The sequence below is a fragment of the Mesocricetus auratus genome, unplaced genomic scaffold (assembly GCF_017639785.1).
Source record: "Mesocricetus auratus isolate SY011 unplaced genomic scaffold, BCM_Maur_2.0 Super-Scaffold_100014, whole genome shotgun sequence".
Taxonomy (NCBI): Eukaryota; Metazoa; Chordata; class Mammalia; order Rodentia; family Cricetidae; genus Mesocricetus; species Mesocricetus auratus.
Genome location: NW_024429197.1, coordinates 16,929,850 through 16,952,498, shown reverse-complemented (window position 1 = coordinate 16,952,498; position 22,649 = coordinate 16,929,850). Strand labels below are relative to the sequence as shown.

At 42.5% G+C, this 22,649-nt stretch overlaps 1 protein-coding gene across 2 annotated transcripts in view; it reads right to left on the bottom strand.

Annotated features, from left to right (window-relative positions):
• Positions 1–78: 78 nt before the first annotated feature.
• The window catches only part of Thrap3 (thyroid hormone receptor associated protein 3), a 39,143-nt gene continuing 16,572 nt past the window's right edge, over positions 79–22,649 (bottom strand). For both annotated transcript variants that reach the window (XM_005084375.4, XM_013123867.3), the window contains exons 3-11: positions 15,672–16,574; positions 13,362–14,060; positions 11,904–12,076; positions 11,020–11,131; positions 9,105–9,189; positions 7,341–7,528; positions 4,149–4,344; positions 3,664–3,807; positions 79–1,619 (exon numbers count right to left, since the gene is read on the bottom strand). In XM_005084375.4, coding sequence (XP_005084432.2) covers positions 1,398–1,619; positions 3,664–3,807; positions 4,149–4,344; positions 7,341–7,528; positions 9,105–9,189; positions 11,020–11,131; positions 11,904–12,076; positions 13,362–14,060; positions 15,672–16,574 — 2,722 coding nt within the window. In that variant the 3' untranslated portion in view covers positions 79–1,397. The remainder of the gene's footprint in view (positions 1,620–3,663; positions 3,808–4,148; positions 4,345–7,340; positions 7,529–9,104; positions 9,190–11,019; positions 11,132–11,903; positions 12,077–13,361; positions 14,061–15,671; positions 16,575–22,649) is intronic.

Here is a 22,649-nt window from a genome sequence, read left to right as displayed (position 1 = left end):
CTGTGTGGGCTTCCTGAAACTTCTGTAGGAGGTACCTACCACCCCAGGTGCAGGTGTGAGGACAGTGAACACAGTCCATTTACATCTGTCACTTCATTTATTGTTTTTATTTGCAGGAGGAGTTGAAACAAAAACTTAAGGGTGTTTTTCTTTTCTTCCCTAAACACGAATCATTCAAGTAAAACCAACTTAACTATAGAAATTAGCAAAGTAAGGGGAAGTAGCAACAACCCAAGAGCAAAGGCTGGGAAGAAGAGGGTGCAGTCGGCATAGAACATAAGCAACCAATACCGCGGTTCACCTGCTCGGGACCCTCCCCTCAAGGCAGCAAGCACAAGGACCCTTTCATGAGAATGCCCCAAACATCTGAAAATGTTTCAACTCAGAACCTAAGGTTAAGAAACCCAAAAACACACAACCCCACAAACCACCCAGCCATAACCACCATCCTTAATCAATCATAGGAGTTTCTTTTCATTTTATAAAAAGATCAATAAAAAATATTGAAAAATTATTTTCTCATCTTCTATTTGTAAAGATAATAGAATTCAGAAGTCTCTTAGAAAACAGACCAGAAACTGCCCTCCAGTTTCCACTCCTTCTGCTGAGGACCAGCAGGGCTACAAAGTTTAGGATACCGGAGCTGCTGGTGGAAAATGGGAAGCCCAGCCCAGGAGAAATCAGACAAGAGCAGGGTGCATGGGGAGGCTGGGAGCGACTCCATGTGAGCATGGCTGTGCAGAAAGGGGAACACAAGGTGGTTGGAAAGGCCTTAAACTCCTCCGTGACATACAAAGCCGGTTTTTACAAAGACCCAAGCAGTTTGGTCCCAAACTGAGGCGAACACTTCAATGTTTATTCACATGCTTTGTTTTCTTTTAAGAATCAAAGTTGCCCAAATTAAATCTTTCTGCTAATGTTACTACATATCCATTAAGAAGGAAAAAAAAAAAAAAAGAAAAAGCAAAGAAAAATATAAGGGCTTTTTAAAAATCAGGACAGGAAAAGGCTGATAACCAAGTTCATTCTCTTAGCTCCAAATAAAGAAAACTTGGTTTCTAATAGGGGAAAAACAAAAACAAACAGAAGAACAAATCCAAGCATCAGCATCATTTTCCCTACCCTGCCCCCACCCCACCCCAACAACAAACAACAAACAGCGGGAGCCCAGTGTGCTGTGGTCTGCTTAAAACATGGGCCTGATCCTAGGCTCTGTGGCCAGCATCCTCTGTCCCGTGAGACAGCACCAGGGATGTGTACTCTGCTGTTGTAGGTTCTGGGTAGCTGGCGGGTTGTGGGGTGAGATTTGCAGGGTCTTCTTGAGGCTCCCTGTTTAGCTCCACCAGCCTCTCCCAGTGCCTTTCTCCCCTGGGCAAGGGCTCCATCAAGAGTGGCCCTTATTCAGCTGTGGGCTGTAAACTGTCCTTCTCTTCTCTGTTCTCTGTCCCACTCTCATCATCTTCAATTTCTCCTTCCTCTCCACTGAACTTGTCGTGGGCCCACTTGGGACTGGTACTGGATTTCCGGAACATGAACCGGCCCCGGCCCCGGGGGAAGGCTCCTCGGCCACGGCCACGGCTCATCCACTTGTCACTGCCTTCACCTTCCCGGTCATCATGCTGCAAGGAAGAGAACTGGCATCAGTGCTAGAGCTCTGTCTCTGTACCAATCCACACAGAAAAGGCGAGCCTTCTGTCCTTCGCCCATTCTATTCAAAACTGGCACAGGCTCAGATCCAAGAGCACCACTGGGGTACCTAAGGAACTCTACAGCAATTGTGTGGACATTACAATAACAGTATTGGAGTAAACAGAAAATTTTGACAAAGCACAAAAACAAAAGCATCAGTTTAGGGTTTGGAGAGGTAGCTTAGTGGTTAAGAGCCCTGGCTGCTCTTCCAGAGGTACTGAGTTCAAATCCCAGCACCCACATGGTGGTTCACAACCATCTATAGTGGGATCTGTTGCCCTCTTTTGATGTGTAGGCATAATGCAGGTAGAACGCTGTATACATAATAAATGAAAAAAAAGAACAAAGAAAGAAAAAAGCCAGAGGGTAATGGTGCACACCTTTAATCCCAGCAATCTAGAGCGGCAGGAGACCTTTGTTGAGTTCCAGGCCAGCCTGGTCTACAAAGTAAATTGCAAGACAGGGTTCAAAGCTACAGGAGACCTTGTCTCAACCCCACCTCCCCAAAAGAGAGGCACCAGCTCATTTAACCCTCTTATCTACCCTGCCACTCTCGCTGCTGTGTAACTATTATTATTTACAATACCATCTCTCTCTCTTTAAAAATTATTCAACTTTTATATGCATTAGTCGGTGTTTTTAAGCCTGCATGTATGTCTGTGTGAGTTTGAGATCCCCTGGAACTGAAGTTCAGACAGTTGTGAGCTGCCCTGCATATGTTGGGAATTGAACTGAGGTCCTCTGGAAGAGCAGTCAGTTCTCTTAACTGCTGAGCTATCTCTCCAGCCCGAGAACACCATTTCTCAAAGGAAGAATCTAGAAAGTCGATCTAACATGCAAAATGGAACCGGGCCATGAAACAAGGACCAGCACATAAAAGACATACTTGGGGCTCCATCCAGCACTTTCCAAACCTCTTACCCCAGGCTGCCCTCTTATAGTGCACCTCCTCTTCAGTAATATGAAGGAGGCAGTGTGTCACATGAGGAAAAACAGCCTACATCTTCAACAATCCCTGTTCTGACAGTCTCCATAGCAGAAATATAGCAAGAGTGAATGAGTGAAGCATTCCGAAAACCCGCAGTAGCAACTTCTTCTGTCTAATGATAGACTGACTAGCTTCAGTTTAAGCCATCCACTTACAGAAGCCAGTCTAAGCCAGTCTAGGCTCCTGAAATTAGTTTGGCTGACTGCTAGCTGCTTCTGTACAAGGTTGCAGTGCCACAATGACCAGATGAGACTGGCAATGCTGGTGGCAAACAGAAGCAGCAGAGAAGCTCCCTCTAGAAGCTTCAAATTGACTCCCAATAGTTAGGCACAACCCCCAGGAAACACACGGGCTTGCTGAATCACAGCAAGGCCAAGAAAGTTACTGACCAGGTAATAGCCCAGGAGCATGGGAACGACTCACAACATAGGTAAGAGGAAAAACCTCAATGGCATTTCATTATGGCAACCGATCTTTTTCTTTCCTCAAACAGTTCTAGAGCTGTTTTCCTGTCAATCTAGTAGTAAAAGGTGACAGGTTGGGAGCGAGTGAGGAGTTAAAATTCAGGAGATAAGAAAAGCCAAGTAACATTTCTTGCTTATTCTGGAATCCATAAGCAGCTCAGAAGATAAACCACATCAGAAGCCAGGTAGTGGTAGCTCATGCCTTAAATCTCGGGAGACAGAGGCAGGAGGATCTCTGTAAGTATGAGACCAGCCTGGTCTACAAGAGCTAGTTCCAGGACTGCCCCCAAAGCCACAGAGAAAACCCTGTCTCGAGAAACAGATAAATAAAAGCACCCCAAAAAAACCCTGTATCAGAACCAAAACTGACTCTCCAGAGAAGAGACATCTACCTAGCGCTATAGGAACACATTCACAGTGCTCTAACCCTGTACACAAATTTAACAAGGTTAGATAGCTCAATTAAAGCCTTCAAAGCTACTGTGTGTCAAAGGCCCTTCCTGGTTAGTTCCAGACACATACCAAGTAATACTTCTTGCTTTTGGGTGTATACTCCGGATCCCATTCCTCTTCCCGGCTTCTCTTTTGAAAATCATTGTTGCTGTTGTTGTTATTGTTACCAGAATAGTTTCCTCTACCCCAACCTCTCCCTCTTGCTCGAAATTGCTGTATAAATAAATGAAGCAAAAGGAACAAGGTCCATGTCAGTAGTTAAACTAGTCACTTTCTTTTCTACACACACACACGCACACGCACGCACGCACGCACGCTTTCCTTCAAGCAAGATCCAAGGTAATGGGGGAAGTTCTAGGATGAGAAGCTATAAAAGGCTTGGGAAGTGATTATAAACAAAGAAACAAGTGAACAAAGAAGCTGAGGGAACCAAAGAATATTGAGTCTACAACTGGCTTCCTTAGACCAGAGGAAAAAGGAGTGGTGTCCTACTGAAGTCTAGCCAGGACTAGAATGAGCCTGAGGCTTAGAGGAAGAGGGAGGGCAGCCCTTACAAAGGTTCCCCGAGCTCTGCCGCCTCTTTCATTTGGACCCACGAAGTCTTTGGTCCCCAGTCTGGATTTGTCAAAACCCGTGGTGCTCTCCTCCCTCTCCTCTGCTTCCTCGGGGTACTCCTCTGCTTTGTAGGAGTGAGACGACTGGGAGGAGGAAGAGGAGGACCTAGACCGGTCTCTTGCTCTTCGGTGCTTCCTACATGGAGAAGAAGAAGGAAATCAAGACTGGTCCTGGAAGACTCATAGATAAAACTACCAAGCAACCAGGTTATCAACAACCTGTTTGTCCCAACCCACCCAGCAGACCCAGGGCTTCCTCAGGGTTCTGTGAGTCATTTATAGTAATAAATCTGTTTCTGAGCTTGTGATATGTATCAAACATACAGAACATAAATAATCATGGCCTCCAGTATCAGTCTAACATGTGAACCAACAGAGAAGGGGAGTGAGAAACACTGGCTGGCTGACACTACAGCAAAACTCTTTGTTAGTGTGCCGTCACTCCTAGCACTCAAGGAAATGCTGTTTTTCAGGCAGGCACAAGACTCTAAGATGAAATTAAATGTCTAAACACCTTACTGATAAAACAAGTATTCAACAAAGTGACCAGAGAATCCCACATTCAGTTTATAGGTGACAAGAGCTGAGTAGAGTCTGGATTCAAACCCAGCTCTAATTAGCCCATTAACTATACAACCACCTCCTACTGACCTCAAACAGGGTTTTCTTAAGCCTAGAATCCCCAGAAACTCTTCCTGGCATCCTATCTCTTCCTTTCCCTTCATCTGGGGGAAATTACAGACTAGACAAATTAAATTATGATGACTCATCGTCTATACAGTACAGGTTGGTGCCACCTCTACCAAAGGTATCAGAGACTACTAAATGACCCTCAAGTTTCAGGAGGAACAAGCTCCCAGGAAGAGACCCCCAAGGTATCCCTCAGTTCTTCATTCATGAAAAGCACTTTGGGGTTGGAGAAACATTTCAGCTATTAAGAACACTTGTTTGGCCTGAGGGAAAAAAAAAAACACTTGTTCGACAGCTCATAACCAGCTGTAACTCTAGTCCTGGGGAGCCAAGGCTCTCTTTTGGCCTCCTTGAGCACCAGGTGCACACATGGCACACAGACGTATGAGAAACACATGTACACAGCCCTCTGCCCAGCTCTCGCTTGTTTTAGTATCTACTTATGAAAAGGAGAAATCCACACTGCTATAGTTATCGTAACCAGAATGAGAAAATCTAACCACTCTAATACTTAGTGCCATTGCAAGAAGCTTTCAGAAATAGGACTCTCAAGAGGTTCCAATTTGAGCCAGGCAGTGGTGGCGTACACCTTGGAGGATTTCTTAGTTCAAACGAGGCCAGCCTGATCTACAAAGCAAGTTCCAGGACATGAAGGTTACCCAGAGAAACTGTCTGAAAAAACTAAAACCAAGCAGCTGGGCATTGGCGGCTCACACCTTTAATCCCAGCACTCGGGAGGCAGAGGCATGCGTTTCACTGTGAGTTCGAGGCCAGCCTGGAACAGAGCTAGTTCCAGGACAGCCTCCAAAGCCACAGAGAAACCCTGCCTTGGAAAAAACAAAAAACAAAACCCTAAAACCAAAAACCAGATCAAAAAAGTCAAAACAAAAGAGTTTTTATGAATTGTACAAAGACATGGTAATGAGAACAGTGATGTAATTAAACATTTTCTCTTGACTCAGTCACTCAAGCATGCAGTGCCCTAGGAGGCCAGAAGAGGGCACAGATCCCCCCCCCCGCTGGGAACTGAACAAATTCCTTAATATTGAATAAACTCTTAATAGCTGAGTCAACTCTCCAGCCCCACAGTGCTTTTTATAAAAGGAGAACTGAGGAATACCTTGAGATTTCTATTCCTGGGAGTCCTCCTAACATTTAGTAGCCTACCCTGTCACCTCTGGTAGGACTGGCATTGCCCTTTAGAAATCTGCTCTAAGCAACTTGCTGAAAGTTATAATGCATCTCAGGAGTGGGTATGCTTCAGGAAGAAATACCACAATTATTTTTCTACACTCAATCCTGAGGTGCTTGTGGGGACTCACCCCCTTTCCATCGTGGCAATGTGGAACCCCAAGGCCATTGTTAGCTGCTACACCCTGAGTAAAGCTCGCCTGAGACAGCCTGCCAGTTGAAGTTGAGAACAGCAGAAACGTTGCTTTCTGAGAAGGTTAAAGCTGCCAACTCTGCTCCACTGAAGGAACAGTGACTGAAACTGTAGAACCTTCAACAGTGCACCAAGGCTGGATGCAGTTCAACTGGGATGCACTTGCCTAGCATGTGCAAGGCCAGGGTTCACATTCTAGCACCACCAAAAAAAAAAAAAGCAAACAAAGGACATGGCATTGGCATGTTGTCCTACATATTTCAACAATGTCTGCTTTGTTTTATTTAAGAAATATTTGAACACCTCTTTTGAACTGTTTGTGAAACATCAACAACCTTGTCCTATCTAGTTCCACCTATCACCTGTTTTTTTTTGTTTTTTTTTTTGTTTTTGTTTTTGTTTTTTGTTTTTTTTTTGGTTTTTTGAGACAGGGTTTCCCTGTGGCTTTGGAGGCTGTCCTGGAACTCGCTTGGTAGTCCAGGCTGGTCTCGAACTCACAGAGATCCGCCTGCCTCTGCCTCCCGAGTGCTGGGATTAAAGGCGTGCACCACCAACGCCCAGCAATCACCTGGTTCTTAAACCAGTATTTTATTCTAATGTATTAGATGTAATACAGTATTTTACTCTAATTTTTATTCTAACAATAACTTTCTAAACTATAAGCACACTGGGAAAAATGTCCAATGAGAAAGAACATGTCCAAAAAACCTGTCACACGATTCTTGCAGCATTAATTTCTTGCACAAAGCCTTCTTTGGACAAAGATAACCTTACTTAGATAAGATAGGGAAGAAGACACTACAGATGTTGCTTTAGTTCCTTTAGTTCTCTGAATAAGAAGGCCTTGGGTACCCAAAAGTCCAAATGGACAGGTGTTGTGCACTCTCATGTAATCCCAGTACTGGAGGGGGCGTGTTTGAGCAACCTGGTCTACACAGTAAGTTCTAGGTCAGAAAGGGTTTGTATTCAGACTGTGGTAAAAGGTGAAGAAAACAAACCACCACCAACAAGAGTCTAGTATGAGTAAGGAGAGACAGGCACGAGCGAGCGTCACGTACTTTTGCTTCTTTGATCCTTTGTGAGTTTTCTCTGTTTTCTCAGTTGACCTTTCTCTTGAGTGGCTAGAGTCTCGGGAATCCACCGACTCTCTTGATTTACCTCGCTTAAGATCTCTCTCCTTATGTTTTTTACGACGCTCAATATCAAGGCGAAGATCAACAGGATCATCTTTGTATTTGCCTTCAGCCTGCCAAAAAAGATGTCAAAACTAAAGTTTTGGGATCCAGAACTGCTAACTCACTCACTCACTCTCAAATGTGGTTTCTGTCAATGGAGGTACTGGGAATCTTAAGAGCCTCGCCCTAGCCAGTTTTTTTTTTTTTTTAAAAGAACAATCAAGGTGCTGTCTCTTGAAAACGCTGTAGGTGATTCTTTGTTTCCTGTGTCCCAATAATGCCTCTGGCTAGTGTATATGCTGAGATGGCCAAAATCAGCTCTGGAAGGTGTTTTTATTAGGCTTATAGGAAATACTCATTCTTCCCTACCTAAAGTAGCCACCTACTACTGTGTGGAATCACCTTAAAGTACAAGAATAAGTAAAGACAAAAAAGCAACACTGGCTAGATCACCTTTGCAATGGCCTTCAATAACTCCTGGAAACTTAATGAGGGAAAATGCCTAAGATGGCTTCAGGTACACCATGCACTGGAACTTGTCTAATGGAAATTAAAGTCCTTGCTAATAGGAAGCTGACCACACTAAATTAACATCTTATATACATGAACCATAAACTTTCTGATGCAATATTTCATTTAAATAGCAAGAATAATAGGAAGGAGGGTTATTATTTTATAAAATTGTTTCTGAGAATCTAAGACCTCTATAGATTCCAAAAGCCAATAAAAAAACAAATAATGACAACAAAGGACAAATGTGGCCACCACTCCTTCAGCCACTGAAGGGCACCACCAAGGAGCTGACTGTTGGGGACATGGAGCATAGACTTTTGCTGCTTCACTAGGCCAGGCTGAGGGCATGTGGAGACAGGGAAAATGGGGTGGAAGGTGAGAGATTACACAAGAGTGTCTCTCAATACTATCAACCAAAAAGACAAAATTTGCTTAGAAAATTTTGAAATAGTATTTTTAAAAAGGTTTCAGTAGCATAGAACAGCCATCTTATTTCAAATTCCAACTGTATATATGAATGATGGTCAATAAATATTAAGATCTTAAAAACTCCATCTACTTATTTCACAGTGAAGACTGTATGAGTCTAATCTCTTAGTAACAGTGTTATATGCACATCATTGCAAATGCAGCCAGGCCATTTCAAAGTAACAGTAATCGACAGATGATATGGTACAATGTTAGGAAAAAAACAAAAAAGCGCACCAGCTGTTGAACACAGTCTACTGAGTTAAGATATGAATATTTCACTCTGCTCTGACATGCATGTCTTTCTGAAATCATGGTTGGAAATAGTGCATGTAGACAGTTGATTTGATAATACTTACAAGCAGAAAAATATCACAAAAAGTTTCTTCTCTCATCATGGGCACTTGTTCCAAAACGCCTCTCTTTTTTTTCTCAAGCTCACCTCAATAGACTCTGGGGTCATTTACCATATTCTAACCACTTCACAAAGGTTGTTGATACATTTTTAATAAAAATTAACCCTTTGTAGTTCATTTTTAGAATTATGCCCATCCTTAAAAGAAAAACACAAACTTAAGTAGAGAGTAATTTAAACAAACACATTTCTGTCAAGTCATGCCCAACGCACTTATTATGTTGGAATTAGTGATCAAAGCAACAGTTCACCTTGTAGCCAGGTTCCCGGGGACTTTTCATTTCCTCGTGAGTCAAACCATGTTTTCTGAATGTACTGGGGGAAATGTCTATCCTCCTAAAATTAAAAATACAGAAATTGTATACTATTCTACAGAACACTATTGGTTAACATTCTAAGATGGGTAATGAGTCATAGACACAATTACTTTTCATAGCTTATCTGATACTAGTTCTACCCCCCCCCCGTTAAGTGTTAAGATTAAGTGTGCATGCCTAGCGTGTACTCTATTCTTTTTGAGGCTATCGGTCCAGCCCAGCCTTGAACTCACAGAGATACGCCTGCCTCTGCCTCCTGAGTGCTGGGATTAAAGGCGTGTGCCACCACCGCCCAGCACATGTACTCTATTCTTGAGGTAGACTTGTAACAAAAACATACCTCGGGCTGGAGAGATGGCTCAGAGGTTAAGAGCACTGACTGCTCTTCCAGAGGTCATGAGTTCAATTCCCAGCAACCACATGATGGCTCACAACCATCTGTAATGAGATCTGGTGCCCTCTGCTGGTGTGTAGACATACATGGGGGCAGGGTGTTGAGTTCGTAATAAATAAATCTTTAAAAAAAAAAAAAAACATACCTCCTCACCCCAAAGTAAGTAAAGATAATTCAAAAGCTAGGTATTGCATTCATTTATTTGTGTAGGTGTGTATCTTCAATGCACAAGCTACAGCACATGTGTGGAAGTCAGGGGACAAGTTATGGAGTCAGTTCACTCCTACAATTATAGGATCTGTGATCAAACTCAGGTCACTAAGGTTGGCAACATGCAACTTCACCCATTAAGTCTTCTTGCCAACCCAAGTCCCTTTATTTTATTTTGGGGGCAAACGGTACAAGGTATTATAACTCAGATCTTTGCATATACTAGGCAAGCACTCTACTCTTTCCTGTTCTGTTCTGTTGTTTTACTATGTAGTATTCCTAGCTGTCCTAGAACTTGCTAATCAGACCAGGCTGTTCTCAAATTCCAAGAGATTTACCTACCTCTGCTTCCCAGTGCCCAGTCTCTGTTTCTTCCTGATAGTTAGCAAGGCAGATTTGATCTTAGATTTGCTTATAATCACATCTACTGTGCTGAATACATATATATCCTCTGCTAAACTCAAAGAGTAGTTTCCATCTTAAGAATCTGAGTACATGGGCCATTATTTCTCTTTGTAACACTAGTTCTAGATGAGAAACTGCCCTAGACTGATGCAAAGTCAACAACTGTTTTTACAAACTGGGTTTGTAAACTGATTGAGTGCTAAGGAATTACAGGTGTGGTCAACTTTGTTTCTAGACAATCTCCATGTGCCTAACACATTCCCTCAATTACAAGGGATATTCTTTAAACCCACTGGGCCTTAGTTAAACCCCCCTGATGAGATAAATTTTAAGTTTCTCCCTCAACCATCTTCCCCAGAAAATTCTCCCAAATGAAATAAAGTTGCTTAGAGAAGTTAGAATTTATTCTTACTACTGGAACCTCAGGTTATATGGGCCCAATGTGAGAGACTACAGCCTTCAAAACATCATCTATTCTCAAATACAATGTCCCCAGATATCTAAGAGTCCTAGACGATATTACCCTAAATTTTGTATCAAAAGGGCATTAGCGGGAGAATGCAACAAGATCAGTTTAATATCCAATGACAAGTTTTTTTAATGATTTATTTATTTTTATTTCATATACACTGGTGTTTTGCCTGCATTCATGTCTGTAGGAGGGCATTGGATCTCCTGTAACTGGAGTTACAGACAGTTGGTGAGCTACCACGTGGGTGATGGATATTGAACCTGAGTCCTTTGGAAGAGCAGTCAATGCTCTTAAACACTGAGCTATCTCTCCAGCCCCAAAATTCAAGTCTTTTACTACAACCCTCAATGTAAGGCTGAGGACCTCACCTGTGTATCTCTGGGCTTTTCTTATTTTTAGCTGCTTCTTGTTCGTTTCCTCTCTTTAGGTATTTAGTAAAACGTTCATGCAATGTCATTCCAGAGGATCCAAAGTGATGTTCTGTTAATATTCACAGAAATACATTAACTTGTTATTAAGGGTAGACACAATGTTCAGTGAGCCTGTAGTCATAGAGATACAACTTAGTATTCAACCCATATAATATACTAAAAAAGGGAAGGAAAAGTGGCTGGTTCAGAAACTACCTAATGCTGGGTATCTAGTTAGCTCCCTCATCTCAAGGACGTGATACAAAAGCAAAGGACTGACTTTAACTCTAGGTGGAGCCTATATGTAACCAGCTCGATTCAGCTTTCTGCATCATTGCTCTTGGCCACTTCTCAACCTGCCCATCTCCATTTGCCCAGGGGACAATAGAACAATTTAGGAAAGAAACTCTCATCACCAAGTCTACAAGAGACTGCTACAAAGGGAACAAGGTGATGGAAAAGTCACTTCCCAAAGGCTGAGATACTATTTTCCCAGAGGACACAAGTTTGCTTTACAACACCTCTGTCAGAAGGTTCACAGCCAAATGTAACTCTAGCTCCAAGGGATCTGACAACTTCTGGTGTCTATGGGTATCTCCCATCCCAGATACACACACACACACACTTAAAAAGCCACTCCCCATACTTCATGTTGAAGGTTTTGCTTATTATGATTACAGATTGCTATTATTTCAGAACATTCATCTCTAATTAAAACATGCAAACTTCTCCCTGAAGTATGTTCTTTTTAGTTAGCCTTTAGCTTCAAAAGCCATAGAGGCTTACTCATTCCCTAGTCATTGTTTTAAGAAAACTAATGTTTGGAAATGGTTTCTACTCACCTTTAACATGATGAACAATGGTCACTATGTGCTGAGCAAACAATTCTGAGGGGCTACGCTGAGACTGAGCTGACTGTATGTGCTGGAAAATGGAACGGAATTCCTGTTCCTTTTTATTGCTATGGACTAGATCCCGACAAAGCTTTCTTTCCTGAGCCAATAAGCCACTGGGTCTGAAAGACAAATACAAGGAGATTCAGTGTAATGAGATACAAAAAGTTACATTCTTTTTGGATTTTTCCAGACAGAGTTTCTTTTGTATAGCCATGGCTATCCTGGAACTTGCTCTGTAGACCAGGCTATCCTCAAAATAAAAGATCCACCTATCTCTGCCTCCCAAGCGGCTGGAATTGAAGGTGTGTGCCACCACCACCCGGCTGAAAGTCACAGTTCTTTTTTATTTATTTATTGTGCATAGTGTTCTGCCTGCATGTATGCCTCCAGGCCAGAAGAGGGCACCAGATCTATTTATAGATGGTTGTGATGGCTCAGAGGTTAAGAACACTGGTTGCTCTTCCAGAGGTCCTGAGTTCAATTCCCAGCAACCACAGGGTGGCTCATAACCATCTGCAATAAAATCTAGTGCCCTCTGCAGGCAAAAATGCAGACAGAATACTGCATACATAATAAACAACCAAACCTTAAAAGGGGGGATTAAACTCCAGAAAGGTCCTGTGACCTTCACATGCATGTCCTGGCATATGCACCCTAACCCACACAAAACACATGCCCTTCTCCCCTTCGTAAGCAGAGGTGGCACAAGTGGAGTGTGGCTAGAAAGCCACTAAAGCAGAGTTCCAAATGGCTAGGTAGATTATATATACCACATCAAAAGCAGCCAATCTGGGCTCTATCATGCTTCCCTGAAGCTGGGAAAAAGGGAAGAGACTGGACCCATCAATTTGAAATTTTCTGTTATTTAATGGTGGGAAAAATATCAGATTCTGGTAACCCAAGTAAAATGGAGACATGATTCTCAAGTGTCTTCACAGGTAAAAGAAACAATGTGGCCCCAGGCGGTGGTGGCACACGCCTTTAATCCCAGCACTCGGGAGGCAGAGGCAGGCAGATCTCTGTGAATTCGAGGCCAGGCTGGACCGATAGCCTCCAAAACAATACAGAGAAACCCTGTCTCGTAAAAACCAAAAAGAAAAAAGAAAAAAAAAAGAAACAATATGGATGGGAACTGACTTGGAGGTGAAGACAGATCAAAATAGTAATTCTGAGTTCCCAGAAACAAAGAAAGCCAGTCAGTAAAGGCTGGAGACATTCTCTACCCCAGCAATGCCTACGGGCCACACTCAATATGTAAGCTGTAATCACTCAGTGACATATTCTTTCTACTTCAGGGACAAACATAGGGCTACCCACACTAACAGGTGGCAGCAAGGGAACATTTCCTTCTCAAGAAGAAGGGGTAAGGAAACCATCTGAGGGTCAACAAGGAGCAATCCTCACCGTGCAAGGTCCTCATCAAAGGAGTCCATCCGGACATTGACCTGGGCCTCCCGAGTAATGGAAAAGGAAGACTTCCCTGAGGAAAAGTCTCCTTTGCTTCCCAGCTTGTCTCGGCTCTCAGAGGTCTTCCTCAGGGGAGGTGATGAATTTTTCTCCTGGACCGCCTTGTATGCAGTCACTCGGAAATTCTTTTCTGGCACAAAGCCCCTGTGCCCACCTTCACTCCTCTTGGCCCCTCCACGTTCCTCCTTTCTGGATCTCTCAGTGAAAGCGTCCTCGTCCAGCTCCTCTGCTTTCCTCTGCTTTTCTTTCCCCGTATGCACCAGGCTCTCCCACTTGCCTGACTTTTCTTCCTCCTGGTTTTTGCTTGCACCAGCTATGACTTTAGACATAAATTTGGGCTCATCATCAAACTCAGGTTCCTTCCTTCCCTTACTTTTGTCCTTATCTTGCTCATCCATCTCCTCCTTGTGGAAGTCAGCCATCTTTTTCTCAAAGTCATCACGGAGCTTATACCTTTTGGGTGACTGGCTGCCTCGGAAGGGCTTCTCAGTGTCCGTCTTGGGAGCAAATGGATCAGATTTCATTTTTACATCAGCATCAGAGAAGCTCCCCTTCTCCTTCAGCTTCTCTTTATCAGTATTGGTTTGTTTCTGCTCCTTATCTTTCCCATTGTCTGCTTTCTGCTCTTCCAGATACCTAGTTATAAAGACACAAGGGGACACACAAGAGGCCACTGAGCACCTGCTCTACCACAGCAGCACTCTTCTGTTCCTGCTCTGGTTGAGTCTTTGAGCAAACATATCTACAGACTCCAGTATTATCACAACTTTCTACCTGGGTCATCCTTCATGGATTTATGAACTTGGCATTTGAGTCAGTGGAACTGTGCCTTACAAAACAACAAAAAAGGCTAGAAGAGCAAGTTATTTAGGATACTGAAAATTTTTTTTACTTACCTGTTATGTGGTCTAAGGGGAAAACAACTACAGTCTCACACCAACTTTCACTCATTCATTTAAAATCTGCTTTCAGCAAAGTTAACAGAATGTTCAACCTTGGACTGTTTTGATTTTATACAACTCATATTTGGAAATACAAGTCTCAAAAAGAGACTTCAAATTTGCTTCAAGTCACCTAGAAGATCTACACAATGAAATATACTGTGAACACATAAAAACAAAATACTTGTTAATAGATCAAAGAGTACAGAGGTGGTAAAATCATTATTCTCGTAAAGGAAAAGCAGAAACCAGACTCAAATCTACATTATCTACATTCAGTCCTGGCAAGGAACAAAACTTATATTGCAAAGCAAACTCTCTAACTCCAGCGAAGTACAGACTTTGAACATATGCTAACTATAAGCAATGCTAAACTGAGCTAGTTGCATTAATGAACATGGCAAAGAACCAAGAAACCAGAGAACGAGCTAACAAGAGTAAAGAATGGAAGGAGGAACCTCTTGCTGTCTTTTCGACTAAAACAAGGTCCTGGCACCTTTCCTGTAACCTTCCATTCCATCCAATCCACACAAGAACAATTCTTATCAAACTTACCATGACCTCTTCCAGGACAACAGGACTAAAGCATTGCCATACCTTCTCCTAATATAAAGTCAGGGAACTTCTACAAGGGCATATGCCCACCTTGTGTTTTTTAAAAAATGGCTCTCCTGAACTAAGACTTGGACTTTCTTATTTTGCCTAGTCTCCTCAGAGTGGCTCTTCATGATAGACCAATCAATAAATACCAAACATGGCAAATGGTGAGTCCTAAAAGGTCTACAGCTCCAATGGCCAGTCATGTTAGCAAACACATATTTTGAGCTGACCCACAAACCTCTACTGTTTTCTAGCTTAGAACAGTAGAATCCAAGTCAAGTTTTTTGTTGTTGTTGTTTTCGAGGCAGGGTTTCTCTGTGGCTTGGGAGGCTGTCCTGGAACTAGCTCTTGTAGACCAAGCTGGTCTTGAACTCAGAGATCAACCTGCCTCTACCTCTCCAGTACTGGGATTAAAGGGATGTACCACCACCACCTGGCTCCAAGGCAAGTTTTTAAATGTGAAAACATAACCACAGACTAATCTAAAGAAGCTTATGCAGCAATACAAATTTAAGAGAGCTAGAGTTAAGGTAAGTTAAGTAAGTTAAGTTTCCTTGGGTGATCCCTTCAATGTCAGCTAGTGAAAACTGAGGAAATAGGAATTAATTACCTTATTGTCATTAATCAGAGCTCTAACTCAGGTGTTACTACAACAAAGCTGCTGGCTAGTGATAACCACCTGGGAATTGGGAAATGAGACACTTACCTTTTTGTGTATGCTGCTCCTCCTGAAGCAGCGCTCTCCTCTTTCTGAGATGAACCATATGCAGAGCCAGTGGCTGGAGGACTCTTACCCACAGGGCTCTTTTTAGATGGACTCAAAGACCCAGAGCCATGGTCGAACTGACCTTGGTGAGTTCCAGACTGATATCCAGCACCACCTGACATAGATGACCCCATCTGGGATGTATTAGATAGTGGAGGACTAGGTTTTGGCACAGGGCTAGGACGCGGTGACCTTCGCCTAACCACCACAGACTGGAGGGGGCTTTTGAGAGCTGGGCTTCTTTCTCGGGGACTCAGATCAGAAACAGAGGCCCGTGATGCAGAACCAGTGCTATACGTGGTGGCATCTGGCCATGGCTTTGAGCTCTCAGACCCTTTTATATCTTGAGAGGCACCTCCAGAAAATGTCTGCTCCTTGGCCTCATCTCCCTGGTTATCACCAGCTGCCTGAGACGGCCTGCTATCCTTGGAAGAGGACTTTTTCTCTTTTGTAGCCTTGCGCTTAGATGACTCAACTCTGCTGTGGTTGGAGGATGAGCGGGATGATGAGGAGCGTCTTGACCGGTCAGAGGATGACTTATCAGAGTTCCTAGAATGGCTCCTGGACCGTGGTGAAGGGGACCTTCTCTTTGGGGATCGGGATCTGGAACGGCCCCGACGAGGGCTGTATGCTTGCCTGTAGTTCTGCCAATTGGACCGGTAGTTTCCATAGCCACCTCGGTTATACTGGCCCCATGGATAAAAGCCTCGGTTTCGCCCACGGAAATAATAGGGCCTCCGGTAGCCTCTGTTGTGGCCTCGGAAATCTCGATTCTGATACACTCGGGGGTGATTCCTTTCTCTGTTATGAGCTGGAGAATATGATCTGGAACGAGACCTAGAACTGCAGGGGAAGGGAATGGGGAAAATGTTTTTTTTTTTTGTATTTTTTAAACAGCACTTTTATAAATAAACAAAAAACAATTGCTAACAAAGATAACACTGCAATTCCTACTGTTCTTTATCATTTATTTTCAATTTTGTTTTGAAAGCAAGGGTAAAAATTTAAACATCCATTTTTCCCCCTCTATTTGTAAACTAAAGACACAGGCACAGGAGATGTAGCAGGTGGCCAAAGGTACAAAGAACTATGTGCTAGTACTGGTGACCACTCTAACACTTTAGGTCCATTCACTCTTTTTTTTCCCATCCACTCTTATACTAGCCCCTTCTCAATAGAGAAGGAATGTCTTAAATAAAGACCTGAAGTTGTAAAAGCACAATTGCAACAGCTTACCATCAAACAAAATGCACAGCTATTAAAACAATGAAAGAGCTGGGTGGTGGCGCATGCCTTTAATCCAAGGACTCGGGAGGCAGAAGCAGATGGATCTCTGAGAGTTCGAGGCCAGATTGGTCTTAGAGCTAGTTCTAAGATAGGCCCCAAAGTCACAGAGAAATCCAGTCTTGAAAAACCCAAACCAACCCAACCAAACAACAAAACAACCCCCCCCAAAAAACTTGAACGAATCTGCCAAAATCAGATCAGAAAAACATGAAACACTAATTCTATACTAGAAACTGGAAATCATCTATTCAGGTCAAATTTCTGTGGCTACGCATCGAATACATTCTCACTGAGGTGCCACAAGAGGGCACTATCTAACCTTACGGCACCCAAGCCCAATGACTAGAGCAAGAGAGGTCTTTTCAGCTCAACTCAAGACCAGCAGTGTGTTCATTTTAATACAGAGCTGACAGAGCCAAGGTGCACTGACAGATAATGGGGATTCACAGGAGACTGTCTAAGACATTCAAGGACACAAGCTGTAAACAACTAGCAGCCATCAAAAAGGCCAGAGCCAGGGCCAGTGTAGGTTATTGGCTGGTTTATATCAATTTGACAGAAGCTAGAGTTATCAGAGAGCCTCAATTGAGAAAAAACCTCCATAAGATCAGGCCTGGACAGCATTTTCTTTTTTCTTTTTTTGGTTTTTCGAGACAGAGTTTCTCTGTTTTTGTCCTGAAACTCGCTCTATAGACCAGACTCGCCTCAAACTCACAGAGATCTGCCTGCCTCTGCCTCCCTAGTGCTGGGATTAAAGGTGTGGGCCACCAACGCCTGGCTGGCATGTTAATTAATGATAAATGAGGGAAGGGCCTAGGTCATCGGTGGTGGGGCCATCTATGGGATGTGATCCTGGACCCTTTAAGAAAGCATGCTGACCAAGCCAGTAAGCAGCACTCTTCAGTTACCTCTGCATCTGCTCTCACCTCCAGATCCCAACCCGGCCTTTGGTCATAGTGTTTCATCACAACAATAGTAACCCTAACTAAGACAGCCTATAAGTTAAAGATCCATAAGTCAGTGCTAAGTCTGATAACCCAAGTTTCATTTTCAGTCTGATCTGATCTCAAGCCCCCACATGGCAGAGTGAACCATTTCCTACAAGTTGTCCTCTAATTTCCACATGTACATCACACACATAACACAACAAATTTTAAAAAATGGCTTGTACAAATTCACTGAGTCCCATTCCTGTTCTTTTTTTGAGAGACAGTCTCACGTAACCTTGGCTGGCCTCAAACTCTTCTTAGAATTGCCTGCCTCTGCCTCCCAAGTGCTAGGAGAATTAAGAGCACTTGGTAAGTAAGGTTCTTGAACACCGTTTGTCCTGTCAACTATTGTATTAATATTACTAGGGAATGCTGCAAAACTATTTGGTCAAAATATAAAACCCCTTCAAGAACAATAGCATGATCCAAGTATATTGTATTCATATATGAAAACAACTATTTTGTAATAATAAAAAGAGTCTAGTTAGGCACGGAAGTGCACACCTATAGCCCCAACACTTTCAAGGCGAAGGCAGGAGTATCAAGCAAGAGAAGGCAAGAATATCCCAAGGCTACACAGCAAGTTTGAAGGTACTGTTTCAATAAACAAAAAACCAGGGAATAGAGCAATGTCTCTGCGGTTAAAAACACTTGCTACTCCAGAGGACTAGAATTTGGTTCCCAGCACACACAGCTTAAATTCACAACCATCTTTAATTCCAGCTCCAAAAGATTTGTCTGTCTTTACCTAGTCTCTGCAAGTACAGGTACAAACACTAAACAAAAACCTTCACTAAGTATGTTAGTATAGTGCAATCCTAGGCTTAGGTAGGAGAGAGAACTGGAGCCAGAGGATGGCCTGGGGGATTTAGCAAGACCCAGTTTAAAAACGTAGCTCACTGGTAGAGAGAGCATTTACCTACCACACAAGGGTAGCACTTCAGTTTAAATGTGGTCTTTCTAGTTAATAAACTGGCCTGAGATGAGAGGTTTTTGTTTGTTGCTGGTAATCAAACATAGAACCTTATACACTCTCAGCAAGCACTTTCCCATGGAGAAACATTGAGCTATGTTTGCATTTACTGTTTTGTTTTTGAAACAGGATCTGACTAGCTAGCCTTGACTGGCTTCAAATTCAACAGATCCTGCCTGCCTCTGCCTCCCAAATGCTGGGATTAAAGCCATGTGCCAGAATGCCTGGCTACGTTTGCTTTTTAAGATGATAATTCCTGAGACTGGCCAGATAGTTCAGAAGGTAAAGGTGACTATCATCAAGCATTTCGACCCAGAGTCCAATCCCTGGGACACACATAACAGAAGGAGAGATTCGACTCCTGCAATCTGTTCTCTGGCCTCCTCAAGTTCACTGTGGCATTGCTTGCCCATAGAGAGAGAGAGAGAGAGACACACACACACACACACACACACACACACACACACACACACACACACACACACACACACACACTAGAAAGTAATAAGGAGCTGGAAAGATGACTAAGTGGTTAAGGGCATTTACTTTTTGAAGCAGACCTGGGTTTACATCAACACTCAAGCTGGCTCACAGCTATATGCTAACTCCATTTTCAGGGAATCTGCCTCTCTTCTGGTCTCCAAGGTCACTGCATGTGTGCAGTGCACAAACACACACAGACAGGTAAAACACTCATACATACTCATACATATGAGACTTTTTACAAAAGTCTCCTCCCCTTACTTTATTCAAGGTCTTGTTTTGCAAAGTCTCTTACTCATGGCAATTCAGAGTAGTGACTATTAAGTGATAATTCCAGAAATACACAATTCTTTTAATGCCCCCCTCCATTTATTTGTTTGTGTGTGGGTCTGTGGATGCCACAGAGTATTATGTGTAGGAGCTTGAGGACAACTTGCAAAAGTGAGTTTTCGGCCGGGCAGTGGTGGCGCATACCTTTAATCCCAGCACTCGGGAGGCAGAGGCAGTCGGATCTCTGTGAGTTCAAGACCAGCCTGGTCTACAAGAGCTAATTCCAGGACAGTCTCCAAAGCCACAGAGAAAAACCTGTCTCGGAAAAAAAAAAGTCAGTTTTCTTCTACTTTGTGGATCCCAGGGATCAAACTCACGTCCTCAGGCTTGGCTCCAAGCTCCTTTATCCCTGAGCTACCTTGCCAGCCAGTTCTTTAGCATTTGCCTTGTTTTAATAGTTTTTATTGTGATAAATTGATATTAACATTCTACTTTATTATTCATCCTGTTAATCTCTTTCTGTAGTTAATTTATAATTAAACTTTATCACAGATATGTCTATAGGAAGAAACAGTAGTGTGTATAGAGATCAGGTCTAATACCAGGCATACACTGCTGAGTCTTGGGACAGTATCCCTGTAGACAAGGAGGAACTGTCAAGGACTTGAAAAGGAAGCAAATAGTATTTCTAAGGAGAAGCTTGCATCCAATTTAATTTAAAGGTAAAAGAGAACCGGTCTGTTTTTTGTTTGTTATTTTTTTTAATATTTTATTTATTTATTGCCATCAGAGGGTACCAGATCTCATTCAAAGTGGTTTGTGAGTCACCATATGGTTGCCGAGAATTGAACTCAAGACCTCTGGAAGAGCAGCCAGTGCTCTTAACCACTGAGCCATCTCTCCAGCCCTTGTTTGTTATTTTTAAGATTTATTATGTATACAGTGTTCTGTCTTCACGCCTAAAGAGGGCACCAGCTCTCATTATAGATGGTTGTTGTGAGCCACCATGTGGTTGCTGGGAATTGAACTTAAGACCTCTAGAAGAGTAGTAGCCAGTGCTTTTAACCTCTGAGCCACCTCTCCAACCCGAGAACTGGTTTTCTAGTATTGTCCAACGTTCTCAGAATAACAACTAGCAAAGATACACCCAACATCTGATTAATGGTTGCTATTTAAGCAAAATTTAAAGCCAAGAATAAAAACTTACCTCCTATACTTTTCATTCAGAACCAGTAACAATTAAGAAAAGAAAGGAGAGGCAGATGCAGGCAATGAAATGGAATAGGACCCCAATGAAGGGCTGTTTGAAGGAGGTGATCCATCTCCAGCACTAAGAGGGGTGTAATTCATGTTCCCATCCTTAGGCCTACTGCTGCTTCTGTTACCAATCACTAGAGTAAGGGAGGACCCTGTGGTCCCCTGCATCCAAACCTGCAGTCACATGAGATGCTCTGCAGACTACAAAGGAGGTTATTTAAGGAGTCACTGAAAAGGATACAGTCTGTGAAATGAAGGGAAAAAAATGAACTTTCTCCAATTCGGTAGAACGCAGTAGTTAGTTAATTTAAAAGCATGGTTTCTCAAACTCTCAGGATAGATACTTTCCTTGTAGGAGAGGGAAAACAAAAGGAAACAACAAAAACAAAACCATGAAACAGATAAGCCAGAAATTAAAAATTGAGCATACAGTGGCAAATTTATCTGTTTCTTAAAAACAGAAGTCAGGCAACAGTCACGATAAAAAGCATGTTTTCTAGGGGCAAAAAAAAAATACTCTTCCAGAGTTAACAGCCTCCTAGGTAACACGAAAGCACTTAAATTGGCTCTAGATCTACCCAACAAACTGCCAGTTTACTGCATTGCTCCTTCGTTTCTCAGGTCAATTGTCTTGAGAAGATCTGCCCACAGAATTCCCGCTGTTTCAGAAATGGTTGTCACGTTTCGATTTGGTCTGTCAGTTCAATTTTGTTGTTTAGCTTTGGCTGTTCAGTCATGCTTGGCTTTGAACCAATTATTTACCTTCTATTTGTTAATTAAATTTTAAAATGGTATCTTTCAGAACAAAATTAACTAAAAATGAAATTTAAGTCACCGAAATCAAGACTGGATACAAGACAGAGCTCATGAAGAGCCTCTCTGTTCTATCCCATGGCCTTGACATTAATCTCTTGAGGTATAAACATAAAATCAGTAGTTTCCCCTTCAGTATTCTTATATCCCTTTTGTTAAATCTCCAACTTTTCACAATTCCATTGAATTTTAACTTACTTTTGTTAGGAAAAGGAATACTTTTTTTCTTTAGCCAACTGCACATTTAGTGCTTACGTGCTATACTGAGCTACAGAAGCCATCAAGAATAAAACTTTATTCTTTATCTAAAGAAGTTTTAAGGTCATAATAAATTCTCAAGAACAAGATTCTAGATACTTATCAGGAGACTTTCTAAGGGAATAAAATGGTACAGTAGTACCTTGCCAGTTAGATTTGAAAGAAAAAAAAGGTAAATACACAAAGATCCCCTTCAATATTTATACTAGTATTTCCCAATACTCACATAAAAAAATTATAAGAATTAAAAGTTTTTTAAAAATAAATCCTTAGAAAATGTAAACCTTTTTGATCCCAGGATTCAAGAGGATGAGACATAGGATCTTAATTAAGTTCAATGCCAGCCTGAACTATAGGATATTCTCCTCTCTCTCTCTCTCTCCTCTCTCTCTCTCCTCTCCTCTCCCTCTCCTCTCCCTCTCCCTCTCCCTCTCTCTCTCTCTCCAGGGTTTCTCTGTGTAGCCTTGGCTGTCCTCAAATTCAAGAGATCCACCTGCCTCTGGCTCCTGGGATTAAAGAGGTGCACCACCAACCACCTGGCCTGACTTTAGTTTTAAGATCTGTTTTGTTAAATAAATTGACCAACAC